General features: G+C 37.9%; 1 protein-coding gene across 2 annotated transcripts; it reads left to right on the top strand.

Moving 5' to 3' along the window:
- The first annotated feature begins 1,860 nt into the window (after positions 1–1,860).
- On the top strand, positions 1,861–27,517 carry LOC133648175 (protein FAM219A-like). Of its 2 annotated transcripts, none has more exons than XM_062043992.1 (6): positions 1,861–2,079; positions 10,475–10,571; positions 10,760–10,853; positions 14,568–14,648; positions 24,711–24,786; positions 25,903–27,517. In XM_062043992.1, exons 1-6 carry the CDS (start codon positions 2,020–2,022, stop codon positions 26,059–26,061), a joined length of 567 nt encoding a protein of 188 aa, XP_061899976.1. In that variant the 5' UTR covers positions 1,861–2,019; the 3' UTR covers positions 26,062–27,517. The 2 variants fall into 2 exon arrangements, with proteins under 2 accessions (XP_061899976.1, XP_061899986.1); XM_062044002.1 differs by having other exon boundaries at positions 1,865–2,079; positions 24,711–24,765.

Raw genomic sequence — 27,517 nt, 5'->3', positions numbered from 1 at the left:
CCACAACGACATCCTCGGTACAGAGCCCACATACGGGCAAGGAAAAACTCACCCCAGTGGGACGTCGGTGAATGACTATGAGAAACCTTGGAGAGGACCGCATATGTGGGTAACCCCCCCCCCCCCCTCTAGGGGAGACCGAAAGCAACGGATGTCGAGTGGGTCTGACATAACATTGTGAAAGTCCAGTCCACAGTGGATCCAACACATCAGCGGGAGTCCAGTCCACAGCGGGGCCAACAGGAAACCATCCCGAGCGGAGACGGGTCAGCAGCGCAGAGATGTCCCCAACCGATGCACAGGCTAGTGGTCCACCCGGGGTCCCGGCTCTGGACAGCCAGCACTTCATCCATGGCCACCGGACCTATGCAACTCCCCCTCGCAAGGGACAGGGGAGAAGAGGAGAGAAGAAAAGAAACGGCAGATCAACTGGTCTAAAAAAGGGGGGGTCTATTTAAAGGCTAGATTATACAAATGAGTTTTAAGATGGGACTTAAATGCTTCTACTGAGGTAGCATCTCTAACTGTTAACGTATTCCTGCCCTAAATTAAGCATTTTATTAAGCATAAAAATGGTAAAACAACTTAAAATATTAATTCTACAGTATATATATTTTTTACATATTTTTGCCCTAAATTAAGCATTTTATAAAGTGTAAAAATGGTAAAACAACTTAAAATACTAATTCTACAGTATATTTTTTTTTACATATTTCTGCCCTAAATTAAGCATTTTAAAGCGTAAAAATGGTAAAACAACTTAAAATATTAATTTTACAGTATATTTTTTTAACGTATTTCTGCCCTAAATTAAGCATTTTAAAGCATAAAAATGGTAAAACAACTTAAAATATTAATTCTACAGTATATATATATATATATATTTTAACTTATTTTTGCCCTAAATTAAGCATTTTAAAGCATAAAAATGGTAAAAAAAAACTTAAAATATTAATTCTACAATATATTTTTTTAACGTATTTCCGCCCTAAATTAAGCATTTTAAAGCATAAAAATTGTAAAAAAAAATTAATATATTAATTCTACAGTATATATTTTTTTACGTATTTCTGCCCTAAATCAATTATTTTAAAGCATAAAAATGGTAAAACAACTTAAAATATTAATTCTACAGTATATTTTTTTAAATGTATTTCTGCCCTAAATTAAGCATTTTAAAGCATAAAAATGGTAAAAAAAAACTTAAAATATTAATTCTACATTATATATATTTCATGTAATTCTGCCCTAAATTAAGCATTTTAAAGCATAAAATGGTAAAACAACTTAAAATATTAATTCTACAGTATATATATATATATTTTTTAACACATTTTTGCCCTAAATTAAGCATTTTAAAGCATAAAAATGGTAAAACAACTTAAAATATTAATTCTACAGCATATATACATATTTTGTTTAAAAAACATATTTCTGCCCTAAATTAAGCATTTTAAAGCATAAAAATGGTCAAACAACTTAAAATATTAATTCTACAGTATTTTGTTTTTTACATATTTTTGCCCTAAATTAAGCATTTTAAAGCATAAAAATGGTAAAACAACTTAAAATATTAATTCTACAGTATATATTTTTTAACGTATTTCTGCCCTAAATTAAGCATTTTAAAGCATAACATGGTAAAACAAACGTCCCTTTTTTGTATAAACAGATAAAATATACTATAAATTACATTTACATGTTAGCTGAAACAAACTTAGACGAGTAATTGAATTCATCCATCCATCCATCCATCCATTTCCTACCGCTTGTCCCTTAATTCATTAGACACGAGAATAACAGTCGGGGGACGTCATTGTCATCTCGTCTCTGATTGGACGGCGCCCTCATGAATATTTAAAGACCCGGAAGTGAGGCGGCGCTGCTGTTTAGCTGTCGAGTCACCTCTGTGGGGAAGAAGCCGCTAGAATGCTGCAGAAGCCAGGAACACTTAACACACATTTTTTCATCCTTTTTCATCGATACTGACCGCTTCCAAATAGTTTTTTTTGGTCCACAATGATGGAAGAAATGGACAGGTTCCAGGTTCCTCACGTCAACGGAGAGACGCAACCTTTGGTGAGGAAGCAAACACAACATCTTCATCAATTTGGACATGTTGTCGTTTAATATTCTACTTTATGTGTGCATCTTAGCACAGTTGCACAGTAAATGTGAGAAATGACTAACGCTGCCACGTCTCGCCCCTCACGTAGTAAACAAGCCATCATCCTCGCTACTATAGTCACTATTAGGCCAACGCCTAGTATGTACGTGTTTATATTTAATGCAGATATAGCCCACATGTTGTCACCTGGTGACGTGCCACCCGAGTCGGAACCAAAAGGCTAAAACCCAAAAGGTTTGAACAGGAGCTCTGTTCTGTTATAAACTGTTCATATTTCCATTTCCGGATTGTCACGTGACCGGAAGTCCCATCCATCATGATATGTTTTTTATCCATCCATACATTTTCTACCGCTTGTACCCTTTTTGGGGTCGCAGGGGGTCGCTGGAGCCTATCTCAGCTGCATTCGGGCGGAAGGCGGGGTACAACACCTCCAGGCAACTAACACCCTCCCCCCACCACATCCCACCTCCCCGGATTGTAAATAACAAAATGTAAATAATCAAATGTAAATAATCAAATGTATATACCTTATTTTTCGGACTATAAGTCGCAGTTTATACTATACTTATATAAGTCGACTTATACTCCGGAAAATACGATACTGTACTGTGCAATCTATTAATAAAAGTTTCAATCAATCAATCAATCAATCAATCAACCCACGCAGTCACGGGGAGAACATGCAAACTCCGCACAGAAAGATCCCGAGCCCGGGATTGAACTCAGGACCTTCGTATTGTGAGGCACATGCACTAACCCCTGTGACCACCGTGCTGCCATGGGGAACACTTAATCCGAATTCCAAAATCACAATAAACACTTAACAATAACCTCTTTAAAATAAGGTGAAAACAGGAATGCCTGATAAAGTGTAACTAAATAGTGCAAAGTGTGATAATGTCAACATTAAGAGAAACCTGAGAAAAATACAGTTTTGCAGGTTTACTAGCAGGAAGTTACATAGTCTGTGTAACATTTATTTTGGTCTATTATTCATGTTTAAGTATGGAAATTATTTTTATGTTATGCAGTAATTATTTAACTATTATTTGACCAAATTATTATTTTGAAGTAGCACATTTCTTATATTTTGTTAAAAAAAAAAAAATCCCCAAAACTGCCTTACAAGGTGACTCTGTTTTATCGCCAATTTCTTCGCTCTCGACAGCACTAATTTTTAGTTTCTCTTCTCACTCCTTGCAGAGAATCCACAGCGAGACAGCAAGATGGCGCAACCAAACTTGATCGTTGATACCGTTACACGATTAGCTGTTTAGCATGTCCTTTCATTGGTCACTGATCATTTCCTGTTTTGCTAGGGTGTGTGTGTGCATGTGTGTGTATGTATGCGTGTGCGTGTATGTGTGTATGTATGTATATGAATATATATATACGAATATGTATACAGTATATATATATATATATACATTTATACGTGTATATACATATATACACATATATATGTATACATACATACATATATATACACACACATATATATGTGTGTATGTATATATATGTATACATATATATATACACACATATACATATGTGTGTGTATATTAGGGCTGCAACAACTAATCGATTAAATCGATTAAAATCAATTATAAAAATAGTTGCCGATTAATTTAGTCATCGATTCGTTGGATCTATGCTATGCGCATGCGCAGAGGCTTTTTAAAAAAAAAAAGTTTTATTTTTAAATAAACCTTTATTTATAAACTGCAACATGTACAAACAGCTGAGAAACAATAATCAAAATAAGTATGGTGACAGTATGCTGTTTTTTTTCAATAAAATACTGGAAAGGATAGAAATGTAGTTTGTATCTTTTATCCGATTATTAATCGATTAATCGAAGTAATAATCGACGGATTAATCGATTATCAAATTAATTGTTAATATCTACTCAGTGGCCTAGTGGTTAGAGTGTCCGCCCTGAGATCGGTAGGTTGTGGGTTCAAACCCCGGCCGAGTCATACCAAAGACTATAAAAATGGGACCCATTACCTCCCTGTGACTCAACCACACCTAGTGTATGTGTGACAATCATTGGTACTTAAAAAAATATATATATATATGTATATATATATATATATATATATATATATATATATATATATATATATATATATATATATATATATATATATATATATATATATATATATATATATATATATATATATGTGTATAAATACATATATATATATATATATATGTATATGTGTATAAATACATATATATGTATGTATATATATATATGTATATACATATATATGTATGTATATATATATATGTGTATATATGTATATGTGTGTATCAAATAAATAAATAAATATATATATATATATATATATATAATTGTCAAACACAATTTTTATTGATATTGATTACGTATCTATTGCGATGAATATTGACATATTGATATTGTTTTATCAGCCCACTTCGAATCACGATAGTCATGTTTTTAAAAAATATATATTTTAGTGTACCACAATACTGTTAAAGAGAGACACAAACAAAACAATACAAGACTTATATCACCCCTGACTGCATTTTTGTAATTTTAGTATCTTAATAAATGATGACTCCGGTAGTTTATATTTACACAGGCTATGGATTTTACACTTTAAACTCCCTGGAACAGCTGCCCCCTTCTTATTGCCTCGGGCTCAGGCCAGGGCTGCCCCTATTTAAATGAAATGCATGCTGAATGAGCTCAAATCACAGACCAACTTAAATATACAACAATAATCTCACTAACTCATAAGATCAGTATGCTTCTGTGGGGGACTGCATGTACAGTAACATAGACTTTAAGGGCGGTTCTCTTGTTTTCTACCTTGTCCGATTGTGTTTGTGGCACATATGGGCTGTCCTTTGTAATGCTAACTACTTCATTGTCATTCAGAATGAAACAGCTTGGCACCTGCTACACACACACACACACACACACACACACACACACACACACACACACACACACACACACACACACACACACACACACACACACACACACACACACACACACACACACACACACACACACACACACACACACACACACACACACACACCCACCCACCCACAGACACACACACACACACAAAATCCACATCTGAATATTGAATGCATTTTAATGGTTTAGTCTCACTAATGCATCAAAAGATTAAGATTTATACCATCTAATATTATTGCTATATCTTACTCCATGGGTGAGAGGACTCGCATTATTGAAGTCCAACTCCAGTGTTTCCCACACATTCATTTATTTGTGGCGGCCCGCCACGAAAGAATTACGTCCGCCACAAATAAAAAATAAAAATAAAAAATAAAAATATATATATTTTTTTGTCCTGTTCAGCTTCTCAGGCAAATCATATAGTTGATGTAGATGCTCATATAGGCTGTTCAGATTTACTTTACAAAAGAGAAGTGTAGGATACTTCTCTTGTTGCCTTATTTGTATTTGACCACTACTGTTTTCTGTTTATTTGTTACTGACTGTGGCAGGACACCTCTGCCTCTGTTTCACTTTATGTTGCTGGTAAATAATATGGTTGTAGTAGTAGGCTAAAGTTAAATTATTTAGTATGCACTAATTAAAGGGGCAGAGCTTTAAGAGACATTTTAGCTTTTATATTTTATAAGATATATTTTTTGTAAGAACCACAATTAATAAATATGTATCAGTGAATAACTTATTGTTCAAATCTGTATATAAATATGTACATAAAGTGTTGTAATTATATTGTAAAATGGATGGATGGATGGATGGACGTTTAAAACAAAACTGTTATTAATTAGTAAGTATACATTTTTTGAGCCTTTTTAGAGAAAATCATATCGTTGTAGTAAATTATGCAAATTACTTGATGATGTCATGGTGACCATAGCCACGCCCATAACCACGCCCCCACCGCCACAGGTATCTTGGCAGTTTATGGGAAACACTGAACTCTAATCATTAATATAATGTGTAATATAAAGATGTTTACATCGTCATTCATGGTCACCTGATGGATGTGTCACTCCTCCCTGCTATTAGTCAGTGGGAGGCCATGATGCGTAATCTCTTCAATCTCTGGCGTGGTCACTGACAGCGAAGGAGGATCATTGTGATGAAACTGATACACTGAGAGATCATCACATTTCTCCTTTTTTCTATACATGATCTATATTTGTGTGTACGTGTAATGTGTATGTGCACTTAAATATATGATATATGTGAACGGTCAGGGGAGCAGGCCATGTTTTATTTTTGATTGCGTCTGAAAAGCCTCGCCTGCTTCCAAATGGCATGGATCATTTTTTTTTATTGAAGTCCTGCGTAGAATTATGGGTGCTTATGTTTTGAATGCTGTACAAGTTCATCCAATTCAAACTACTTTTGAGCAAGCTTGCAGGATTTTTTGTCGTTTATATGTGGAACTTATGTTTCCCTTATGTGCTATGATTTAGAAAGCCTTTAAAGGGGAAATGCACTTTTTTTTTGGAATTATGCCTATCGTTCACATCCATCCATCCATCCATTTTCTACCGCTTGTCCCTTATGGGCCCGCGGGGGGTGCTGGAGCCTATCTCAGCTGCACACGGGTGGAAGGCGGGGTACACCCTGGATAAGTCGCCACCTCATCGCAGGGCCAACACAGATAGACAGACAACACTCACATTCACACAGTAGGGACCATTTTAGTGTTGCCAATCAACCTATCCCCAGGTGCATGTCTTTGGAGGTGGGTGGGGCCTATCCCCAGGTGCATGTCTTTGGAGGTGGGTGGGGCCTATCCCCAGGTGCATATCTTTGGAGGAGGAAGGAAGCCGGAGTACCCGGAGGGAACCCACGCAGTCAAGGGGAGAACATGCAAACTCCACACAGAAAGATCCCCAGCCCAGGATTGAACCCAAGACATTCGTAATGTGAGGCACACGTACTAACCCCTGTTCCACCGTGCTGCCCTCTATCGTTAACAATCATTATGAAAGACATGACAACGGATGTGTTTTTTTTAATGCATTCTAACGCGTAAATAAACACCTATTCCGCCCATAAAACCCAATAAATAACCATCCAAAAAGCACCAACAATACTCCCTTTACATTTCGGGACTTGAATATTAGCCAAGTATAAGTGATATTGTTATTATAAGTGCTAACGCAGACAAAGTATTTATAGCGGTGATCACAAGCTTGCGTGCCTATGTTGACATGATCGACTGGCGAGCTGCTTCCTTGCTCATGGAAGTTTATTCTAGATCATAAATCCTGCCTCTCATTTTGGTAGCAGAAGGATGAGAATACTGTGTATTACGACAAATTAGCACACTTTGACAGCTAATTTAGTCCCCGAAATGGCGAAAACGACACCAAAAGACTCTTGGTTCCACCCCCCCTTGAGTCATTCTTCATCTAAATTGGAATATATGAACATCCTAGCAATCGGCATCCCAGTGACAGCAGAAATTGTACAGTAAGTGATGTTATATTATGTTTGTTGGCTCTAGTGAAGTCTGCAGTGTGCAGTAATCAGTGATGTAAAAAAAAAAACACACAAAAAAATCCGTAAATATTAAATGTTATAAATGTACCTGTTACTACATGACCTATATACTTACATCATGTATAAAAATCCGTAATGGAGGTGTTTGTATGTTTTTTTAAGGGCTTTATAGGCAGAAAAGAGCGACTTCCATAGGCCTGCATTGTGAGCAGACTTTTGATTGCATTTATTTAATATTTAGAATGCATGAAAAATAAAGGGATGTATTGTTAAACATTATAATGATAAACCGCAGTAAAATTCCAGTCGGTTAGTAATACCGTTTACATTTTTAATGATCAAAAAAACATCTTTTTTTTATAGCATTTTAGGCAACACTGTTTATTTCCTGGAAACAAAGTCGCTGCATGCTCAACAGTGCCGTTTTGCCCGGCAAAATATGATGGAAAGCAACTACACAGACTTTGCTCCAGGAGATTTTCCCTTTGATTAAACGTAGCCGAATGCTTCGTTTCACTTTTTTCCCTCACTTTACTTCCGTAGCGTAGAATCTCGGCATGCGCTGGCACTGCGATAGCGAGACGATAAACGCATTTGTCCCACACTAAAAGTAAACAGCGGAAGAGAAAAATACTTGAAGTTGCTTTCGTTTTCTTAACATAATGTCCTGCTGTGACTGAGAGTTAATGTTGTGAGGAAACATGCAGCAGGCGATGTGTTGCTTTATAAAGTCTTTAGTTTATTTACTGGGATGCTCACTTGTCCTTTATTTAACTGCTAACTTTGTTAGTGTTCCAATAACATCAATAGTAGCTAAAATGTTTTGTTGTTTGATCGAATTGAACGCAGGCTGTGAAGTATCAACACGCTGAGGTACGAAGATTGTGTATTAGAAGCGGGAGGTATCACTCCTGTTTATTTTTGTTGGCCAAACTGAACTACACGGTGTTGTTGGAGAAGAACAAAGCATGTTTGTTAGACTTTATCTTCATTAGCTAAAACGTTTTATGACTAATAAAACATTCAAATTGTGATTGAAGTCTAGCCTGAATTTGAAAGGTTTTACAAGAATATGACTGACTATTTACTAGGGGTGTAACGGTACACAAAAATTTCAGTTCAGTACGTAACTCGGTTTAGAGGTCACGGTTCGGTTCATTTTCGGTACAGTAAGAAAACAACAAAATATAAATTTTTGGGTTATTTATTTACCAAATTTGCAAAATCTTCCACCAAAAATATCTTTCTTAGTGGAATATTTGATGTGAAGTAATCGGATCCTTGGAAAGGTCAATAATTCATAATAACATTGATTTTGATTCAATATTATGTTTTGAGCAATGACAGTTTGAAAGAAAAAAAAACTGCTTTGTTTTATTAGTCAACATTGCAACTTTTTCTAAATTACATTTAACCTTTAAGCTTTTTTATTTCACTTTTGTTATGTTTTTGTTTATTTTAATAGTATTTTTAGAATGTGCCGTGGGCCTTTAAAACATTAGCTGTTGGCCGCAAATGGCCTCCGGGGCACACTTTTGACACCCCTGCTATAGATAATAAAAAATTAAATGTGATAAATCTATGGATAAAAAGCAGAGCCTGGCGACGCATGCGCGTTTATCATAACTCTCTCTCTCTCTCTGTCTCTGCCCCTCCCTCACCAATGCTGCTGCGTGCACAATTTGTTTTGTTTTTAACCCCTTCTTAACCCTGAACGTACATTAAAAATACACGCAACCCTAACTCAAAATGCCGGACATTTGAGGCATTTAAGAAACTCCGCCCGGACAGCTCCGCAAAAGAGGACATGTCCGGTGAAAAGAGGACGTATGGTCAGTCCATCCTAGCCCGTTAGCTGCTAGCATTCCGTGTGTTGTGCCTCGGTGTGCATTGATTACACAACGTGTGTTACGCAACTTAATATGTCCGTGTGGAAACTCGTTCGGTACACCTCCGAACCGAACCGGAACCTCCGTACCGAAACGGTTCAATACAAATACCCCTACTATTTACACACTACATACATGCTGATGTAGAGTGAGAGTGGTCATATTTTCAGGGGATCAATACTCTTTGGACCAAGTGACTGAGCGTAACCATAGTTTTTGTCACTCTAAAGTGCAGATTCTGACCATTGTAATAGTTTCTATAGTTTGGAAATATCCAGCGGGCTGCATTGAAATGTTTATTATGTTGTACAATGCCCAGGTAGCCCAAGTAACTGCCTTTTGTTTGCGGTTTTGCATGACATGTGTCGCGTGACTTCAATCTCGACACCTCATTGACCGGTTCTGAGACGGGATCGATCGCTTCAGTCCTAATTTACATTAAATAGCACATGCGCGCGTCGCCAAGGTGAGCGTGGGGTATTTGCTCGCCAACTGCCTCGCCGCCTCGACACATGTGCTCTGTTAGAGTCACTTCTGTTGCACAGTAGAGGGCTTTAGCATGAGCATAATGTGCAGCTCTGTGAGCACTGCAGGCCCCTTGCTCCCCTCTCAATCTGTTGACGCTCTGGCTTGGAACAGGAATCCCCTCTGTTCTCCCACGGCCTTCTCTTCATGCCATCAGCGCTCACACAGAAAGAGCCAGAACTGTATAGGCAGAACACTCGGGCCTATTGATGCTCCAAACTAATGGAACTATAGTTGTCCTCAAGCAATGCAAATACTGCCGGGGTGTTGGACACCAGCCCCCCGAATAAAGAGAGCTGATTTTGCGGGCATTATGTCATCCTGGTAATGTTTGTGTTAGCTCGCGGGTAAAGCAGAATGCGCTAAATCGTGTGTGCTTGTAGAATAAACATCAGAATGCTTTACCCTCTATTGTTGTTCTAGGATCCAGCAGCTTCCTCAAACTCGGAAACCGACCCTGATGCCAAAGCAGAAACGGTGGCCATAAACTACAAGCCATCACCACTGCAAGTCCAGATAGGTATCAACATTTACACAGTGCAAATCACCACCAAGTTAGTCAAATGTTGTACTGTACATTAAATATAGTAAACATTCATCAGGACTAAGTGTAAGTGTAACATTTGTATGTGATCTATTATTCATTGCAATATTAGTTGCTGCCTATTGAAGTGTTCACTCATGATCTCGCATCCTGTGGTTGCCCAGAGAAACAGAGAGATCTTGCCAGGAAGGGCTCAGTGAAGAATGGCAATGTGGGTAGTCCTGTCAATCAACAACCTAAGAAGAACGCTAGGACAAGGTAACAAGTTGAATTTGTAACGTTTCTTTCCTGTGTTTTTGGTGGGTTTTTTTGTCTCCATTGATTTCACAATATAGGGCCTAGACTAAAACTTTAAACCAAAAGGACACAACTGATTTGTTTCCAGCCTTCTGTGGAATCAATCAGACTTGCTGAAGCTACAGAGAGTACAAAAACAAAGGCGTGGGCTTGGTTGTGTTCTTTCAATGGCGATGCCGAGCATAAACCCAGTGTAACCCACAATATTGACAACTGGCTCATCTGTCTAATCCCGCTCTCTTGTGGATTAGCAAACACACACTATATGAAAGGCTTGAAGCCTCATACTGATAATCTTAGATTCATGCAGTGCCTGTTTTTGCTCCGTTTGTGTTGGTATAAAATTATGGACATGGAATTAACATAAAATGTTCGACATTTTATGTTTTTTAAAATTTTGTTTCAAGAGACATTCTCTGTAGTCTTTCATGGTTGGCTACTCCTGTATGGGGTGAAAACTGATTTGAGATTAATCACACACAGTGTCCATTGAACAACTCTATGGCAATACGAAGTATCAGTTGTAAAAATGAAGGATGTAACAGGACGGTAGAGTAAATGTGTTGCGTTACCTTACCCCCTATACCAGGGGTCGGCAACCCAAAATGTTGAAAGAGCCATAATGAACCAAAAATACAAAAACAAATCTGTCTGGAGCCGCAAAAAATTAAAAGCCATATTACATGTGTCATGAGATATAAATTGAATTAAGAGGACTTAAAGGAAACTAAATGACCTCAAATATAGCTACAAATGAGGCATAATGATGCAATATGTACATATCGCTAGCCTAAATAGCATGTTAGCATCGATTAGCTTGCAGTCATGCAGTGACCAAATATGTCTGATTAGCACTCCACACAAGTCAATAACATCAACAAAACTCACCTTTGTGCACTCATGTACAACGTTAAAAGTGTGGTGGACGAAATGAGACAGAAAAAGAAGTGGCATAAAACACGTCCTAGAAAGTCGGAGAAAGTTATACATGTAAACAAACTATACGGTGAGTTCAAGGACCGCCAAAATTAGTAGGACAAAACGGCGCTCGCCAAATACTCGAATCAGTGAAGCATGTTTAATATAAACAGTGTGATTTATAACAATTAGGGAGGTTTGTGTCATGTTTGTCCTCCTACAGAAACCATATTAAAACAAAAAAATAGATTTTTTTTCCCCTCATCTTTTTCCATTCTTCATACATTTTTGAAAAATCTCCAGAGAGGGCGGCGCTAAAGAGCCGCATGCGGCTCTAGAGCCGCGGGTTGCCGACCCCCGCCCTATACTCATACTTTATAACGAGGTTGAGGCTATCTTTGTTTGCTTTGTGTTGCGATTTACAGACATTTGAATTAATGATACAGATTAAGATCATAAACTCAGCTCTCTCTTCTCCAAACTTAAACTGGGCCAGTTCTTTCTTGCTGTGCAAATCATGATTGTAATTTGTAATGTCTAATGTGCAAGGTAAATGATAAATGATAAATGGGTTATACTTGTATAGCGCTTTTCTACCTTCAAGGTACTCAAAGCGCTTTGACAGTATTTCCACATTCACCCATTCACACACACATTCACACACTGATGGCGGGAGCTGCCATGCAAGGCGCTAGCCAGCAGCCATCAGGAGCAAGGGTGAAGTGTCTTGCCCAAGGACACAACGGGCGTGACTAGGATGGTAGAAGGTGGGGATTGAACCCCAGTAACCAGCAACCGTCCGATTGCTGGCACAGCCACTCTACCAACTTCGCCACGCCGTCCCCAGGTGGCTGTTTACATGAATAGCTGGCAGAAGTATCACTTGCATTGATTGGATGTCATGGTTATGTTGCATGTCTGTGAATGTGATGGTGCAGAAGCAAAGTTGACATGCAAATGTTCATGTTTCAGATATAGTCTGGCCTCCCCGAGTTAAGTGTGAGAGACACAGGCAAATAAATCCAACCTCTACTGTTACATCTCGGATAATATATGTGTAAAAGAGGCTATGGTGGCATAGAGTGCTCACACAAGTTAAGCAATGCTTGATTGTATATTATTAGTAAATTAGGGACAGTGTTTCCCATAAACTGCCAAGATACCTGTGGCGGTGGGGGCGTGGCTATGGGCGTGGTCACCATGACATCATCGAGTAATTTGCATCATTTACTACAATGATATGATTTTCTCTAAAAAGGCTCAAAAAATGTATACTTACTAATTAATAATAGCAGTTTTTTTTAAACGTCCATCCATTTTACAATATAATTACAACACTTTATGTACCGTAATTTCCGGACTATAAGCCGCACCTGACTATAAGCCGCACCAGCTAAATTTAGGGGAAAATACAGATTGCTCCATATATAAGCCGCACCCGACTATAAGCCGCAGGGTTTTGATGTGTAATTACCGTAGTATATAGGGGTTCCTGCTACCACGGAGGGGATTGTCGGGACAGAGATGACTGTTTGGGAACGCAAAGCCTCCCATTTATTAACTATAAATCTTTCAATCATTCAATCAAACTTTCACATCTTTGACATGGCGAACAGCATTCGTGCAGAGTACAAATAATACAACGGTGCAAAGTAATACAAAGTGCTCGCATGTACGTTATCAAAATAACCAGCCTACCGGTATATGAAAAGTCAGTCTTTAATCATTGTGTCATCGTCTTCCTCCTGCGTACTAAAACCACCGAAATCCTCTTCGTCAGTGTCGGAGAAGAACAGACCGCATATAAGCCGCACCGTTGTATAAGCCGCAGGGACCAGAACGAGGGGAAAAAGTAGCTGCTTATAGTCCGGAAATTACGGTACCTATTTATATACAGATTTGAACAATAAGTTATTCACTGAAATATAATTATTAATTGTGGTTCTTATAAAAAATATATCTTATAAAATATAAAAGCTAAAATGTCTCATAAAGCTCCGCCCCTTTAATTAGTGCATACTAAATAATTTAACTTTAGCCTACTACTATAACCATATTATTTACCAGCAACATAAAGTGAAACAGAGGCAGAGGTGTCCTGCCACAGTCAGTAACAAATAAACAGAAAACAGTAGTGGTGGTAGATAGACACAGAGCTTCATCAAACATCTGATCCACTGAACAAAGAGCTCCAAAAATCTTGAACTTTAGACTGCCATCAGTTTTACTCCCTACACTTAACCATGTGTTTCCTACTGCCTGCAGACTTTGCACCCTTTGTTATATACACATGTTGTGTTTCTAATATAAATACATTTAATAAAGTCAAATACAAATAAGGCAACAAGAGAAGTATCCTACACTTCTCTTTTGTAAAGTAAATCTGAACAGCCGATATGGGCATCTACATCAACTATATGATTTGCCTGAGAAGCTGGAGAGGACAAAAAAAAAATAAAAATAAAAATTTTTATTTTTTTAATTTTTTTATTTGTGGCGGACGTAATTCTTTCGTGGCGGGCCGCCACAAATAAATGAATGTGTGGGAAACACTGCTATTGATTTTTCTATTTCGTACCGGTTTAGAGATCAAGATTAAGTTATAAGTTGAGCACCTGAGGGTGTATTTCTTTTGAACCGTAAGAGCACAACACACCATTTTGAAACTCCACGACTCCCCTCATGGTTGGAAGTTGTAAGACAAGAAACTAATCCTTGTAAACAGTGTTCTTAAAATGTCTTTTTGCTCTTGTGCAGGTTGGTTGTGCCAAATAAAGGCTACTCCTCTCTCGACCAGAGCCCAGATGAGAAGCCCCTCGTAGCACTGGACACCGACAGGTATGTGCAGCTTTCTGACTTCACCTTTTAAAACTCAAACAATCTCAAACCGAACACGTCAGCAACAAAATGCCTGACCTAAGAGTGTATTGTGGGGGATTTGCAGTGTTGTGTGTCTCACCCTGTTACATTACATTAATCCACGGAGCCACTTGAGAGAGTTGCAACTCTCATCATCCCAGAAGGGGGCAAAGCCTCTCTCAGGGGAGCAGGATTAGTGGATAGTGGGGTGAGGATTTCCAGAGGGAAAAGCAGCTCAGACGCAGACCTACATCCACTCTGTACTGAACTGCTTTGTTTTGGACCCACCCTTCGTCCACTGGGCATGTTGTGACATGAGGGGAAGTGCTCACGTAAAATAAGTCACATACTGCATCATACTACATAGATCTGAAATACTCTCATCCACACGAATGTGTGTACTATCCACATTTTAGAGTTCAAGATAATAATCTAAAGCAGCATGACATTTAATCAAATAACTGGATAAAACACACTTCATAGCCTCTAAATGTGGTTTAAGGAAAATAGTTTGAATAAACAGTCATTTATCTGCCTGCCATAAACATTGTGTCAAGTTACGGGCACTCCATGTTGTCCGAATTTGATACATTTTTATTTGTTACACCGCAGGTGTCAAACTTAAGGCTTGGGGGCCAAATGTCATTTAATGTTTAAAAGCCTTACAAATTCTATGCGTCAAACGTATTTTGTTTTCTTACCAGATGTATTTGTTCCTTCCATTTTGACAGAAAAAATACATGTATTGAATGCAATTACATATTTTTAAAACTTACATCTTATAGAATAATGCAACAAATATGCTATCAAACATTTCAAACTTTGGTTTAGTTAAAATAAAAATAAGAAGAGTAAATATCTGCTTTACTTGTTATTTCAAAGCAAGTTATGCATCACTGTGCACTGTAAAAAGACAATCGATTTTACGGTATAAATTATTTATTTACATTTATACTACATTTTATTTATATTTATATATATTTATATATAAATATATATATATGTGTTTTTTTTATATATTATATATATATTTATATTTATATATATTTTTAAATATAATTATTAATTATATTATATCTAATATAATTGTATATATAATATAATTATAAAAATATAATATATAATATTAATATTATATATATTAAATTATACATTTAATATATATATATATATATATATATATATATATATATATATATATATATATATATATATATATATATATATATATATATATATATATATATATATATATATATATATATATATATATATATAAATTTATACTATATTTTAGATTTTATACTATATTTTAGATTTATTTAGATTTATAGATTTTCACCCAATATCTGCTTTACTTGTTATTTCAAAGCAAGTTATGTATCAAATTGTACACTGTAAAAAGACAATCGATTTTACGGTATAAATTATTTATTTACATTTATACTACATTTTATTTATATTTATATATATTTATATATAAATATATATATATGTGTTTTTGTATATATTATATATATATTTATATTTATGTATATTTTTAAATATAATTATTAATTATATTATATCTAATATAATTGTATATATAATATCATTATAAAAATATAATATTAATATTATATATATTAAATTATACATTTTATATATATATATATATATATATATATACATATATATATATATATATATATATATATATATATATATACTATATTTTAGATTTATTTAGATTTATAGATTTTCACCCAATATCTGCTTTACTTGTTATTTCAAAGCAAGTTATGCATCAAATTGTACACTGTAAAAAGACAATCGATTTTACGGTATAAAAGATGGCAGGCCAGTTGCCAGGATTTGTCTTGTGATTTATGTATTATTTTGTATCATGACCTGTTGAATGTTTACTGTATTAACCTGCCTTAGGACAACGGATGAAAATTAGCTATTGTGCTAACTCTGGCATATTTACATTGTTGCTCTATGTTGATGAATATGCATTGTCCTAATTCAAATAAATAAATACAATAAATACATTTTACTTTACGCTAATATGCTGTAAAAAAACCCAGCAGATTTTACAGTAAAAGTGTGGCAACTGAGCATACAATTTTATTTTTTTTACAATGTATGCAAAAAATATATTAAGTGTTGTTATATATTAAGTGTTGTTCAGCATGTGTAATAATACTATCATGAGGTAAACCCCTACAAATGTATATTCATAAATTATTGAGCGGCCCTCTGAGGGCAGCCATAACTGCCTCGTGGCCCTCAGTCAAAACGAGTTTGACATCCCTGAGTTACACTCATTAAACGATTAATGGTAGCTACAGAATATGAAGCCCGACATGACATTACTACTACTTTGATTATGTACAGTATGCATGTCTCTAATATACAGTATCTGTCAATGTGTGCAAAACTCTTGAGCCGCCACAAGCTTTGTTGTTTTAATGGCCGTTTTTGAGACAAAATTAGGCAAAGAATGCAAAATCTTTTTTCCCCCCAAAACTTTGTAGAGGGTTGGTGCATTTGCCAAAGAATAGCTCAACAAGATATGGCAAGGGTATGGATGAAGGTGCATATTTCTAACCGCTCACCAACTGTATACCCCCAGAATTGTGAATGCATCGTTCATTACTGTCCATGCCTGCTAACCAAGAAATACAGTCTGATGCTCCACTAATTTGATTTAATTTGGTTAACAGCTCTGTTTTCTGTCAAGTCTGAGCTTTTTTTAGTAACACTTTACATTTATATGCCATTACAGCATTACTAAAACAGCAAATGTAGTGATTTTTCAAGGTCTTTGTAGGCTAAATGTAACAGTACTCACTTGGCCTGTTTGGGTAAACGTTGGCCTCCGCCAAGGCTGTCCTTTGTCACTGGTTCTATTCATAATTCCTATGGACATCATTTCTAGGCGCATCCAAGACATTAAGAGTGTCCTGTTCAGATCTAATTTCTGCTATTTGCAGATGATTTGATCCTAAAGTCTTCATTTACTCTTTTGGTTTGCTGTTGGGTGCAAAGCCTTTGGGATCAGTCTTCACACCTCCAAATCGTAGATCCACGGTTCTCAGTCAGAAAAGGGTGGATTGCAGCCGCCGTGTTGGGAGTGAGTGAGGTCCTTCCCTAGGTGGAGGAGTTCAAGTATCTTGGGATCTTGTTTACAAGTGAGATCGACCGGTGAATTGGCCGCATCTGTAGGCACTCTACCAGATCTTTGTGGTAAACCAAAAGCTGAGCCAAAAGTCAAAGCTCTCAATTACCACCTTACTAGTGGTGGCATGGTTTGGGTAGTGACTGAAAGAGCAAGATCGCGCCTACAAGAGAAGCAGAGGGAAGAGAGTGGCTAGTTGAGGTGGCTCGGTCATCGATGCCTTCTGGACACCTACCTAGTAAGATGGCCAGCCAGAAAGAGGCCCCAGGGAAGACCTAGGACACGCTAAAGGGGTTAAGTCTCGCAGCTGGAATGGGAAAGGCTCGATGTTCCCTGGGTGGAACTGGAAAAGGTGACCAGAGACCAGGGAGTCTGGGCTGCTATATGTCCCCGCAACTGGGAGAGTGGCTAGTTGAGGTGGTTCGGTCATCGATGCCTCCTGGACACATACCTAGTAAGATGGCCAGCCAGAAAGAGGCCCCAGGGAAGACCTAGGACACGCTAAAGGGGTTAAGTCTCGCAGCTGGAATGGGAAAGGCTCGATGTTCCCTGGGTGGAACTGGAAAAGGTGACCAGAAACCAGGGAGTCCGGGCTGCTATATGTCCCCGCAACTGGGAGAGTGGCTAGTTGAGGTGGCTCGGTCATCAATGCCTCCTGGACACCTACCCAGTAAGATGGTCCATACATGGCCAGCCAGGAAGATGCCCAGGGGAAGACCTAGGTCACGCTAAAGGGGTTAGGTCTCGCAACTGGAATGGGAAAGGCTCGATGTCCCCTGGGTGGAACTGGAAAAGGTGACCAGAGACCAGAAAGTCTGGGCTGCTATCTGTCCCCGCAACTGGGAAGGGTCTAACTGCGGTCACAGACACTAAGTTGCGTCCACAGGAGTGACGACTACAGAAGTGAACTGTGTCTTAAAGACATGCTTACAGCGGCGCTGACAACACAAGCGTGGACACTGGATTTGTAATGTGATTCAAGATGGCTGATGCAACGCACCACGGTTGTTATTATTTTGGTTGTTGAATGTATTGCTTTTTTGGGCTGATCGTATTCAACCTTAACCAAAACCCAACCCTAACCACAACTTATTTTCAGCAGTATTTCTTTAATTTATTTCTGATTTCTGTGTATTGTAGTGTATCTTGAGCTTCACTTCCGTTGTCGTCAACACGACGGAAATGGATGGATAGATGGACTTAGAGTGAGCGCAACCTAGACCTAAAGTGGGCATGACTTAGACCTAAACATATAAACATTGTCTTGTTCTAGGTGGCTAGCAATGCAGCTAATGGGAGCAATCAATTATACCACTAACTCACTTTAAAATGCATCCAACAACCGTCAACAACACTTCATTTTCTTTCTGTAACCTGTATAATCAAACTGTAGCAACATTGTTATCGTAAGAGCGGACACTGAGGAACTCTTTTTCTAGCGTCGTAACACATCTGTGTGCTACGTTATTAGCCGTAAAAGATAGCTACGGAAATAGATAAGGTAGCAACTGCGTCAACACGAAACGCTTTTGAGTTTGTAATGCCTAACATGATGGGATAGAACACCAATCTGTACTGACTGAAAAACATGAACAATCATATTACAGTATCTGCAAAGTATTATTTCATGTTTTGTTTATATGCAGCTAGCCAGACAGCATACGCTGTCTGTCATGATACACGCTGCGTGTATCATGATGAATATAAAGTGTGACTCACTCGAAGGACAGTTGCCTTTTTGGTCCAGCTGGACAGGGATGTTTTTTTTCAGTTTATTTGGGTAAGCTCTCAATTTATGTCAAAATAGCATGGCTTCAAATTCCACATTTTGCAGCTTCGAGTCACTTTCACCTCACTCTCTCGGCTTCCGTCTGCTCCAAAATCTCACTCTTCCTCTTTTTTTGCAGGCTTCTATAACTCATACTTGCCAACCCTCCCGTTTTTAGCGGGAGACTCCCGGTATTCAGCGCCTCTCCCGATAACCTCCCGGCAGAAATTTTCTCCCGACAAACTCCCGGTATTCAGCCGGAGCTGGAGGCCACGCCCCCTCCAGTTCAATGCGGACCTGAGTGGGGACAGCCTGTTCTCACGTCCGCTTTCCCACAATATAAACAGCTTGCCTGCCCAATGACGTCATAACTGTAGAATGATCGAGGGCGAGTTCTTGGTTTCTTATGTGGGTTTATTGTTAGGCAGTTTCATTAACGTCCTCCCAGCGCGGTAACAACACACAACAACAGCAGTCACGTTTAGTCTACCGTAAAGCAGTTCTTCTGCCGTAAACAGCAATGTTGTGACATTCTTAAACAGGACAATACTGCCATCTACTGGATAACCTCCAGGACACTGAAATTCAAGTATTTCTTTTATTTATATGTATGATAAAATAAATATATATATATAGCTAGAATTCACTGAAAGTCAAGTATTTCATACATATACATATATATATATATATATATATATATATATATATATATATATATATATATATATATATATATATATATATGAAATACTTGAGTTGGTGAATTCTAGCTTAAATATATTCCCCTCTTAACCACGCCCCCGACAACGCCCCCGCCCCACCCCCGACCACGCCCCCCACCCCCGCCCCCCACCTCCCGGTATCGGAGGTCTCAAGGTTGGCAAGTATGCTATAACTAGTAATTTATTGTTCCTATTTTCAGCTTAAAAATATAAGGTTGTTAAAGTTAAAGTACCAATGATTGTCACACACACACTAGGTGTGGCGAAATTATTCTCTACATTTGACCCATAACCCTTGTTCCACCCCCTGGGAGGTGAGGGGAGCAGTGGGCAGCGGCGGTGGCCACGCCCGGGAATCATTTTTGGTGATTTAACCCCCAATTCCAAACCTTGATGCTGAGTGCCAAGCAGGGAGGTAATGGGTCCCATTTTTATAGTCTTTGGTATGACTCGGCCGGGGTTTGAACTCACGACCTACCCATCTCAGGGCGGACACTCTAGCCCAGGGGTCACCAACGCGGTGCCCGCGGGCACCAGGTAGCCCGTAAGGACCAGATGAGTAGCCCGCCGGCCTGTTCTAAAAATAGCTCAAATAGCAGCACTTACCAGTGAGCTGCCTCTATTTTTTAAATTGTATTTATTTACTAGCAAGCTGGTCTCGCTTTGCCCGACATTTTTAATTCTAAGAGAGACAAAACTCAAATAGAATTTGAAAATTCAAGAAAATATTTTAAAGACATGGACTTGTTTAAATAAATTCATTTTTTTTTTTTACTTTGCTTCTTATAACTTTCAGAAAGACTATTTTAGAGAAAAAATACAACCTTAAAAATGATTTTAGGATTTTTAAACACATGTACCTTTTTACCTTTTAAATTCCTTCCTCTTCTTTCCTGACAATTTAAATCGATGTTCAAGTAAATTTATTTTTTTAATTGTAAAAGAATATTTGTAAAATATTTCTTTAAACTTATTATGATTAAAATTCAAAAAGTTTATTCTGGCAAATCTAGAAAATCTGTAGAATCAAATTTGAATCTTATTTCAAAGTCTTTTGAATTTCTTTTAAAATTTTTGTTCTGGAAAATCTAGAAGAAATAATGATTTGTCTTTGTTTAAAATATAGCTTGGTCCAATTTGTTATATATTCTAACAAAGAGCGGATCAAAGCCCGCTCGGAACCATGGATGAATCCGGACCTATTAGCTGCCATAAAAGACAGAGACAGGAAATACTCTGAATACCAAAAATGTAAAACAGAAGTAGATAAACAACCCAATAATATCAACCTCAAATTACTCCTTTCAACTCTCAAAAAGCAATGCAATAAATTAAGAAATAAGTCAACCAACCTGACTAAATCCTTAAAAAAAAATTACATTAACGACAAAATAGAGGAAAACACGAATAAGCCACGTGAGCTCTGGAAAATTCTCAACAACCAGCTTCCTGGTTGCAGCCAGAAACTTAAAACAAGACTCACCAACATCAGCATCAAGGAGGGTGACTCCCTCATTACAGACAAAATGGAGGTAGCTAGCAGACTTAACGCCTTTTTCACCAGCATAGCTGCAACTCTTGTCAACAAGCTGTCCCACCACTCTGGTCGCTTTGGTGTAGAACACATTAAAGCCTTCTACAGAAAGCTAGGAGTATCCAACAATGATTTCAAATTAGAAATGGTCACAGCTGATGAGGTGTTTAAAAAATTGAGCGCTCTCCACCCTAACAAGGCCACCGGCCTTGATAATATTCCCTCCAGATTCCTCAGGGACTCTGCCTCCATCATTGCCCCGATCATCACGCACATAATAAACCTATCAATTACACAAGGCCAAGTACCAAAAGATTTTAAGATAGCAAGAGTAACTCCCCTCTTTAAAAAAGGAAGCAAATTGGAACCTGGCAACTACCGACCTGTTTCTATTCTCAGCTCCATTTCGAAAGTAATGGAGAAAATAGTTTATGAACAGGTCGATAGTTACCTTGCCACTAATAAACTCATGTACAAATTCCAATCCGGCTTCAGAACTAACCACTCCACTGACACATGCCTTCTCTATCTGACCGACCACATCAAACATGAGGTGGACGCGGGCAAATACTGCGGCATGGTCATGCTGGACCTTCAGAAGGCCTTTGACACCGTTAACCACGCTATACTGTTGGATAAGCTCAGAGCAATCGGATTTAACAAAACCTCTTGGAGCTGGATGCAGTCTTACTTGGAGGGGAGGGAGCAGGTGGTAGAGGTGAACGGCACCGTGTCCCCCCCCCTCTCGGTGAACTGTGGAGTCCCCCAAGGCAGTATATTGGGACCTTTACTGTTCCTAATATACATAAACGACATGTCATCGGCATGTGACTGTGAATTGTTTTTGTTTGCGGATGACTCTGCCCTGCTGGTATCCGGCAAGGACAAGTCACAGGTGGAGAAAATCCTCAGTGCTGAGCTCTGTAGAATTTGCACCTGGCTCGCTGACAACAAGCTATCCATCCACTTGGGTAAAACAGAATCCATCCTGTTTGGGTCCCACATCAAACTTAAGAGAGTCAATCACTTCACCATAAAAGTAGGTGACAGTGTCATCACCAGGAAAGATGAGGTCACCTACCTAGGTTCCATTCTAGAGGCTAACCTTTCCTGTGATAAAATGGCAACCAAGGTAATCAAAAAGGTTAACCAACGAACGAGATTTCTCTACAGAATTTCCTCTCTGGTCAACAAAAGCACCTTGAGGATTCTGGCGGGAACTCTCGTTCAACCCTTTTTCGATTACGCATGCACCTCCTGGTACCCTAGCACCTCCAAAACCCTCAAATCTAAACTCCAAACATCTCAGAACAAGCTAGTCAGGTTACTTCTAGACCTCCACCCCAGATCCCACCTCACTCCTACCCACTTCTCTAAAGTGGGCTGGCTCAAGGTGGAGGACAGAGTTAAACAACTTGCACTGAGCCTAGTCTATAAAATCCGCTACACCTCCCTGATACCGAAGTACATGTCAAACTACTTCCTTAACGTAAATGACCGCCATAACCACAACACCAGGGGGTGCTCCACTAACCACGTTAAACCCAGATTCCGAACTAACAAAGGTCTTAACTCATTCTCTTTCTATGCCACATCAATGTGGAATGCGCTCCCAACAGGTATAAAAGAAAGGGCATCTCTATCCTCCTTCAAAACCGCTATAAAAGTTCACCTCCAGGCAGCTACAACCCTAAACTAACACCCTCCCCGGATTGCTAATAATCAAATGTAAACAATCAAATGCAGATTCTTTTTCTTATGCCTTCTGATCTCTCTCTCTCTCTCTCTCTCTCTCTCTATGTCCACTACTTGATGTCCATACCCCCCCCCCCCCACCCCACCCCCCCTCCACACTCCTGATTGTAAATAATGTAAATAATTCAATGTGATTATCTTGTGTGATGACTGTATTATGATGATAGTATATATGATAGTATATATCTGTATCATGAATCAATTTAAGTGGACCCCGACTTAAACAAGTTGAAAAACTTATTCGGGTGTTACCATTTAGTGGTCAATTGTACGGAATATGTACTTCACTGTGCAACCTACTAATAAAAGTCTCAATCAATCAATCAAGTGTAGATTGAATTTTAACCTATTTAAAACATGTCATCAAAATTCTAAAATTAATCTTAATCAGGAAAAATTACTAATGATGTTTCATAAATTCTTTTTTAAAATTTTTCTCTTCTTTTTTTCGGTTAAATTTTGAATTTTAAAGAGTCGAAATTGAAGATGAACTGTTTCAAAATTTAATTGTAATTTTTTTCGTGTTTTCTCCTCTTTTAAACCGTTCAATTAAGTGTAAATATCATTAATTATTAATAATAACATAGAGTTAAAGGTAAATTGAGCAAATTGGCTATTTCTGGCAATTTATTTAAGTGTGTATCAAACTGGTAGCCCTTCGCATTAATCAGTACCCAAGAAGTAGCTCTTGGTTTCAAAAAGGTTGGTGACCCCTGCTCTAGCCACTAGTGAATCCTCGTTTGTCCAAAAATAGTCGTCTTTGTGGTTTGTTTCCGAATCTGCCATGATTAGACGATAGATTGATCAGTTATTCGTCATTATTATAAAATGTATAGTCTGGGCTCTAATAAACAGGTTTTTTGTAGACTGATAATACTTTTTGCGACTTAATGGATTTACTGTTTGTGTTAAGTACTTCTTAAAAGATGGAATATAGATTTTGTAGTTGAACAAGTTTAGAATACAATACAGAGACATTTCCAGATGTGCTTAAAGGTCTGCATTTTTCACTTAGTCAAACATATTCAAACATCTGAATATTACGATGGATGCACTGTGGAAAGCAGCACCTTCTGAGATGTGTATGTCTGTTTTGCAGTGATGATGACTTCGACATGTCCAGGTACTCGTCATCAGGATACTCCTCAGCCGAGGTGAGATGTCTGAGGGACCAGGTATCTATGCACACATTATATTTCACTTCATGTAGTGTCACCAAACATCAAATCCCATTGTCACGTCAGTCCTCCAGCAGGTACACTGATCCTACTAGTTGTCTCCCATTGGGGGTGGTTAGGCACCTTTGATTCAGACTTGTTTGTCCTTTGCCACCCTTTTGTGTATGCAACATGTGTTCAAGTTGTACTAGGAACTTAGTGTATTGTGTAGGGATTGACACGGAAATCCAGTTTCAAAATGTCAACGGTAGTAATGGTAGGACACATACAGAGTCTGACGCTCATTTAAACTTTATTGCCGACATTAACAAGCCTTTATACTGTATCTGGGGTTGTGTCGATACCAATATTTTGGAATGTATTTCGATACTTTGCGATACTTTTCAGAAATAAAGTGGACCACAAAAAAACTTCATTATTGGCTTTATTTTAACAGAAAATCTTATGGTACATTAAACATAAGTTTTTTTTATTGCAATTAAAGAATAATGTTATCAATAAATAAGATAGTGAACATACTAGACAACTTATCTTTTAGTAGTAAGTAAACAAACAAAGGCTTCTAATTAGTCTGCTGACGTATGCAGCAACATATTGTGTCATTTATCTACCTATTATTTTGTCAGCATTATAAAGGACAAGCTGTAAAAATGGATTATTAATCTACTTGTTCATTTACTGTTAATATCTGCTTATTTTCTGTTTCAACATGTTCTATCTACACTTCTGTTAAAATGTAATAATCACTTATTCTTCTATTGTTTAGATACTTTACATTATTTTTGGCTGATACTACAAATGTTGGTATCGATCCAATACCAAGTAGTTACAGGATCATACATTGGTCATAATTAAAGTTCTCCTGTGTCCATGGATGTACTTCCTGAGTTTATAAACAATTAAAAAAAGACAAAAGATTCCGTGATAATTAAACATAATGTAATCATTGTACTATTGACTATATACGGCTCTTGTACTTGGTATCGTTACAGTCGATGTCTCTGTAGATCCACTCTTGACATTTGTTTACATTGAGGAGCGCTAGCTTGCATGTAATCGATAATCGACATTATTACCGGTGAACTTACAAAGTCCTGCTTCTCTCTACCACAGCAAATCAACCAGGACCTCAACATCCAGCTCCTGAAGGACGGCTACCGACTGGACGAGATTCCCGACGACGAAGACCTGGATCTGATCCCCCCTAAAGCCGTCAACCCCACCTGCATGTGCTGCCAAGCCGCTCCCTCCACAGCGTGTCACATCCAGTAGCGTCCTCTTCCTCTTCACAAACATCATATAGAAAACCTTCTTTCTGGAACCTTTTCAGTTGAGTGACTGCAAAGAGAAGTGGGAAAACTGTTGAGGTGGAAGAACGCTATTGTCAGGTAGGGAACACCTTTGGAAGAACCAGTGGATGTTGTGCACCTTCCTCCTATGGTTGGACCTGTGTACCTGACATCTCAAGTGATGGTACCAACATAAGCCTGAAGTGTTTGTTTTTGTCCCAATCATTATATTCATTTTTTTTTAATGAAGAACAAATAGTAAGTAAGGGTATGGGATAGCAGAGCAGATACGGTGAAAAAGGAATAATATTTCATTGGCTTCTGGTTGATTGATTGGGAAGTGTGCTGGTTCTCTTGGCTTTGTCTTCCGGTGTTTATATATATGTCTGACATGAACATGATGTTTATGTGGGAGTATATCCGCTATACCCAGAGAAGTAGGGCCGAGTCATCAAGCTACCAATAAAACACTAATGCAGGGGTGTCCAAACTACGGGCCAAGTTGGGCTTGCTAGACGTTATGAGTTTCCAAATTAATTTTTAACATCTGGCACTGTCATAAATCAGGTCAAACCCCATGAACTAAGCTTTGAATTGAATACAGCACGGCATATACTTATATGACCCATGCCAAACAACCTTCTATGGTCATGACACAAACCACAAAAAATTAAAAATTAACTAATACACAAAGTCAACACACATGGTCACACATAACACAACCTGCTCACTGACCATGTATCAAGCTTTGAATTAAATACAGCACGACATTTTACTTATATGGCCCTTGCCAATCAACCTTCCCTGGTCATGGCGCAAACAAAAAAAACCAAAAAATTAACACACACGGTCACACATAACACAACCTGCTCACTGACCATGTATTAAGCTTTGAATTAAATACAGCATGGCATTTTACTTATATGACCCATGCCAAACAACCTTCCCTGGTCATGGCGCAAAAAAAAACAACTAACACACAAAGTCAACACACATGGTCACACATAACACAACCTGCTCACTGACCATATATTAAGCTTTAAATTAAATACAGCATGGCATTTACTCATATGACCCATGCCACACAACCTTCTCTGGTCATGGCGCAAAAAAAAAAAAAGAACTATCACACAAAGTCAACACACACGGTCACACATAATACAACCTGATCACTGACCATGAATTAAGCTTTGAATTAAATACAGCACGGCATTTTTTTCTATGACCCATGCCAAACAACCTTCCCTGGTCATGACACAAACCACAAAAAATGTAAAATTAACTAATACACAAAGTCAACACACATGGTCACTCATAACACAACCTGCTCACTGACCATGAATTAAGCTTTAAAATAGATACAGCACAGCATTTTTCTTATATCACCCATGCCAAACAACCTTCCCTGGTCATGGCGCAAAAAAAAACAAAAAACAATT

Source organism: Entelurus aequoreus, linkage group LG01, assembly GCF_033978785.1.
Source record: "Entelurus aequoreus isolate RoL-2023_Sb linkage group LG01, RoL_Eaeq_v1.1, whole genome shotgun sequence".
In the NCBI taxonomy this organism is placed as follows: domain Eukaryota; kingdom Metazoa; phylum Chordata; class Actinopteri; order Syngnathiformes; family Syngnathidae; genus Entelurus; species Entelurus aequoreus.
The sequence above is the reverse complement of the archived record's forward strand: the minus strand, read 5'-3'. Positions and strand labels throughout refer to the sequence as shown.

What these genes read in the sequence shown, in the direction of transcription:
- LOC133648175 (XM_062043992.1), top strand. Translation starts at nt 2,020, where the DNA reads ATGATGGAAGAAATGGACAGGTTCCAGGTTCCTCACGTCAACGGAGAG. An exon ending in ACCACTGCAAGTCCAGATAG is followed by an intron (nt 10,572 to 10,759) that starts GTATCAACATTT and finishes GTGGTTGCCCAG; the next exon opens with AGAAACAGAGAGATCTTGCC. An exon ending in TGAGATGTCTGAGGGACCAG is followed by an intron (nt 24,787 to 25,902) that starts GTATCTATGCAC and finishes TCTCTACCACAG; the next exon opens with CAAATCAACCAGGACCTCAA.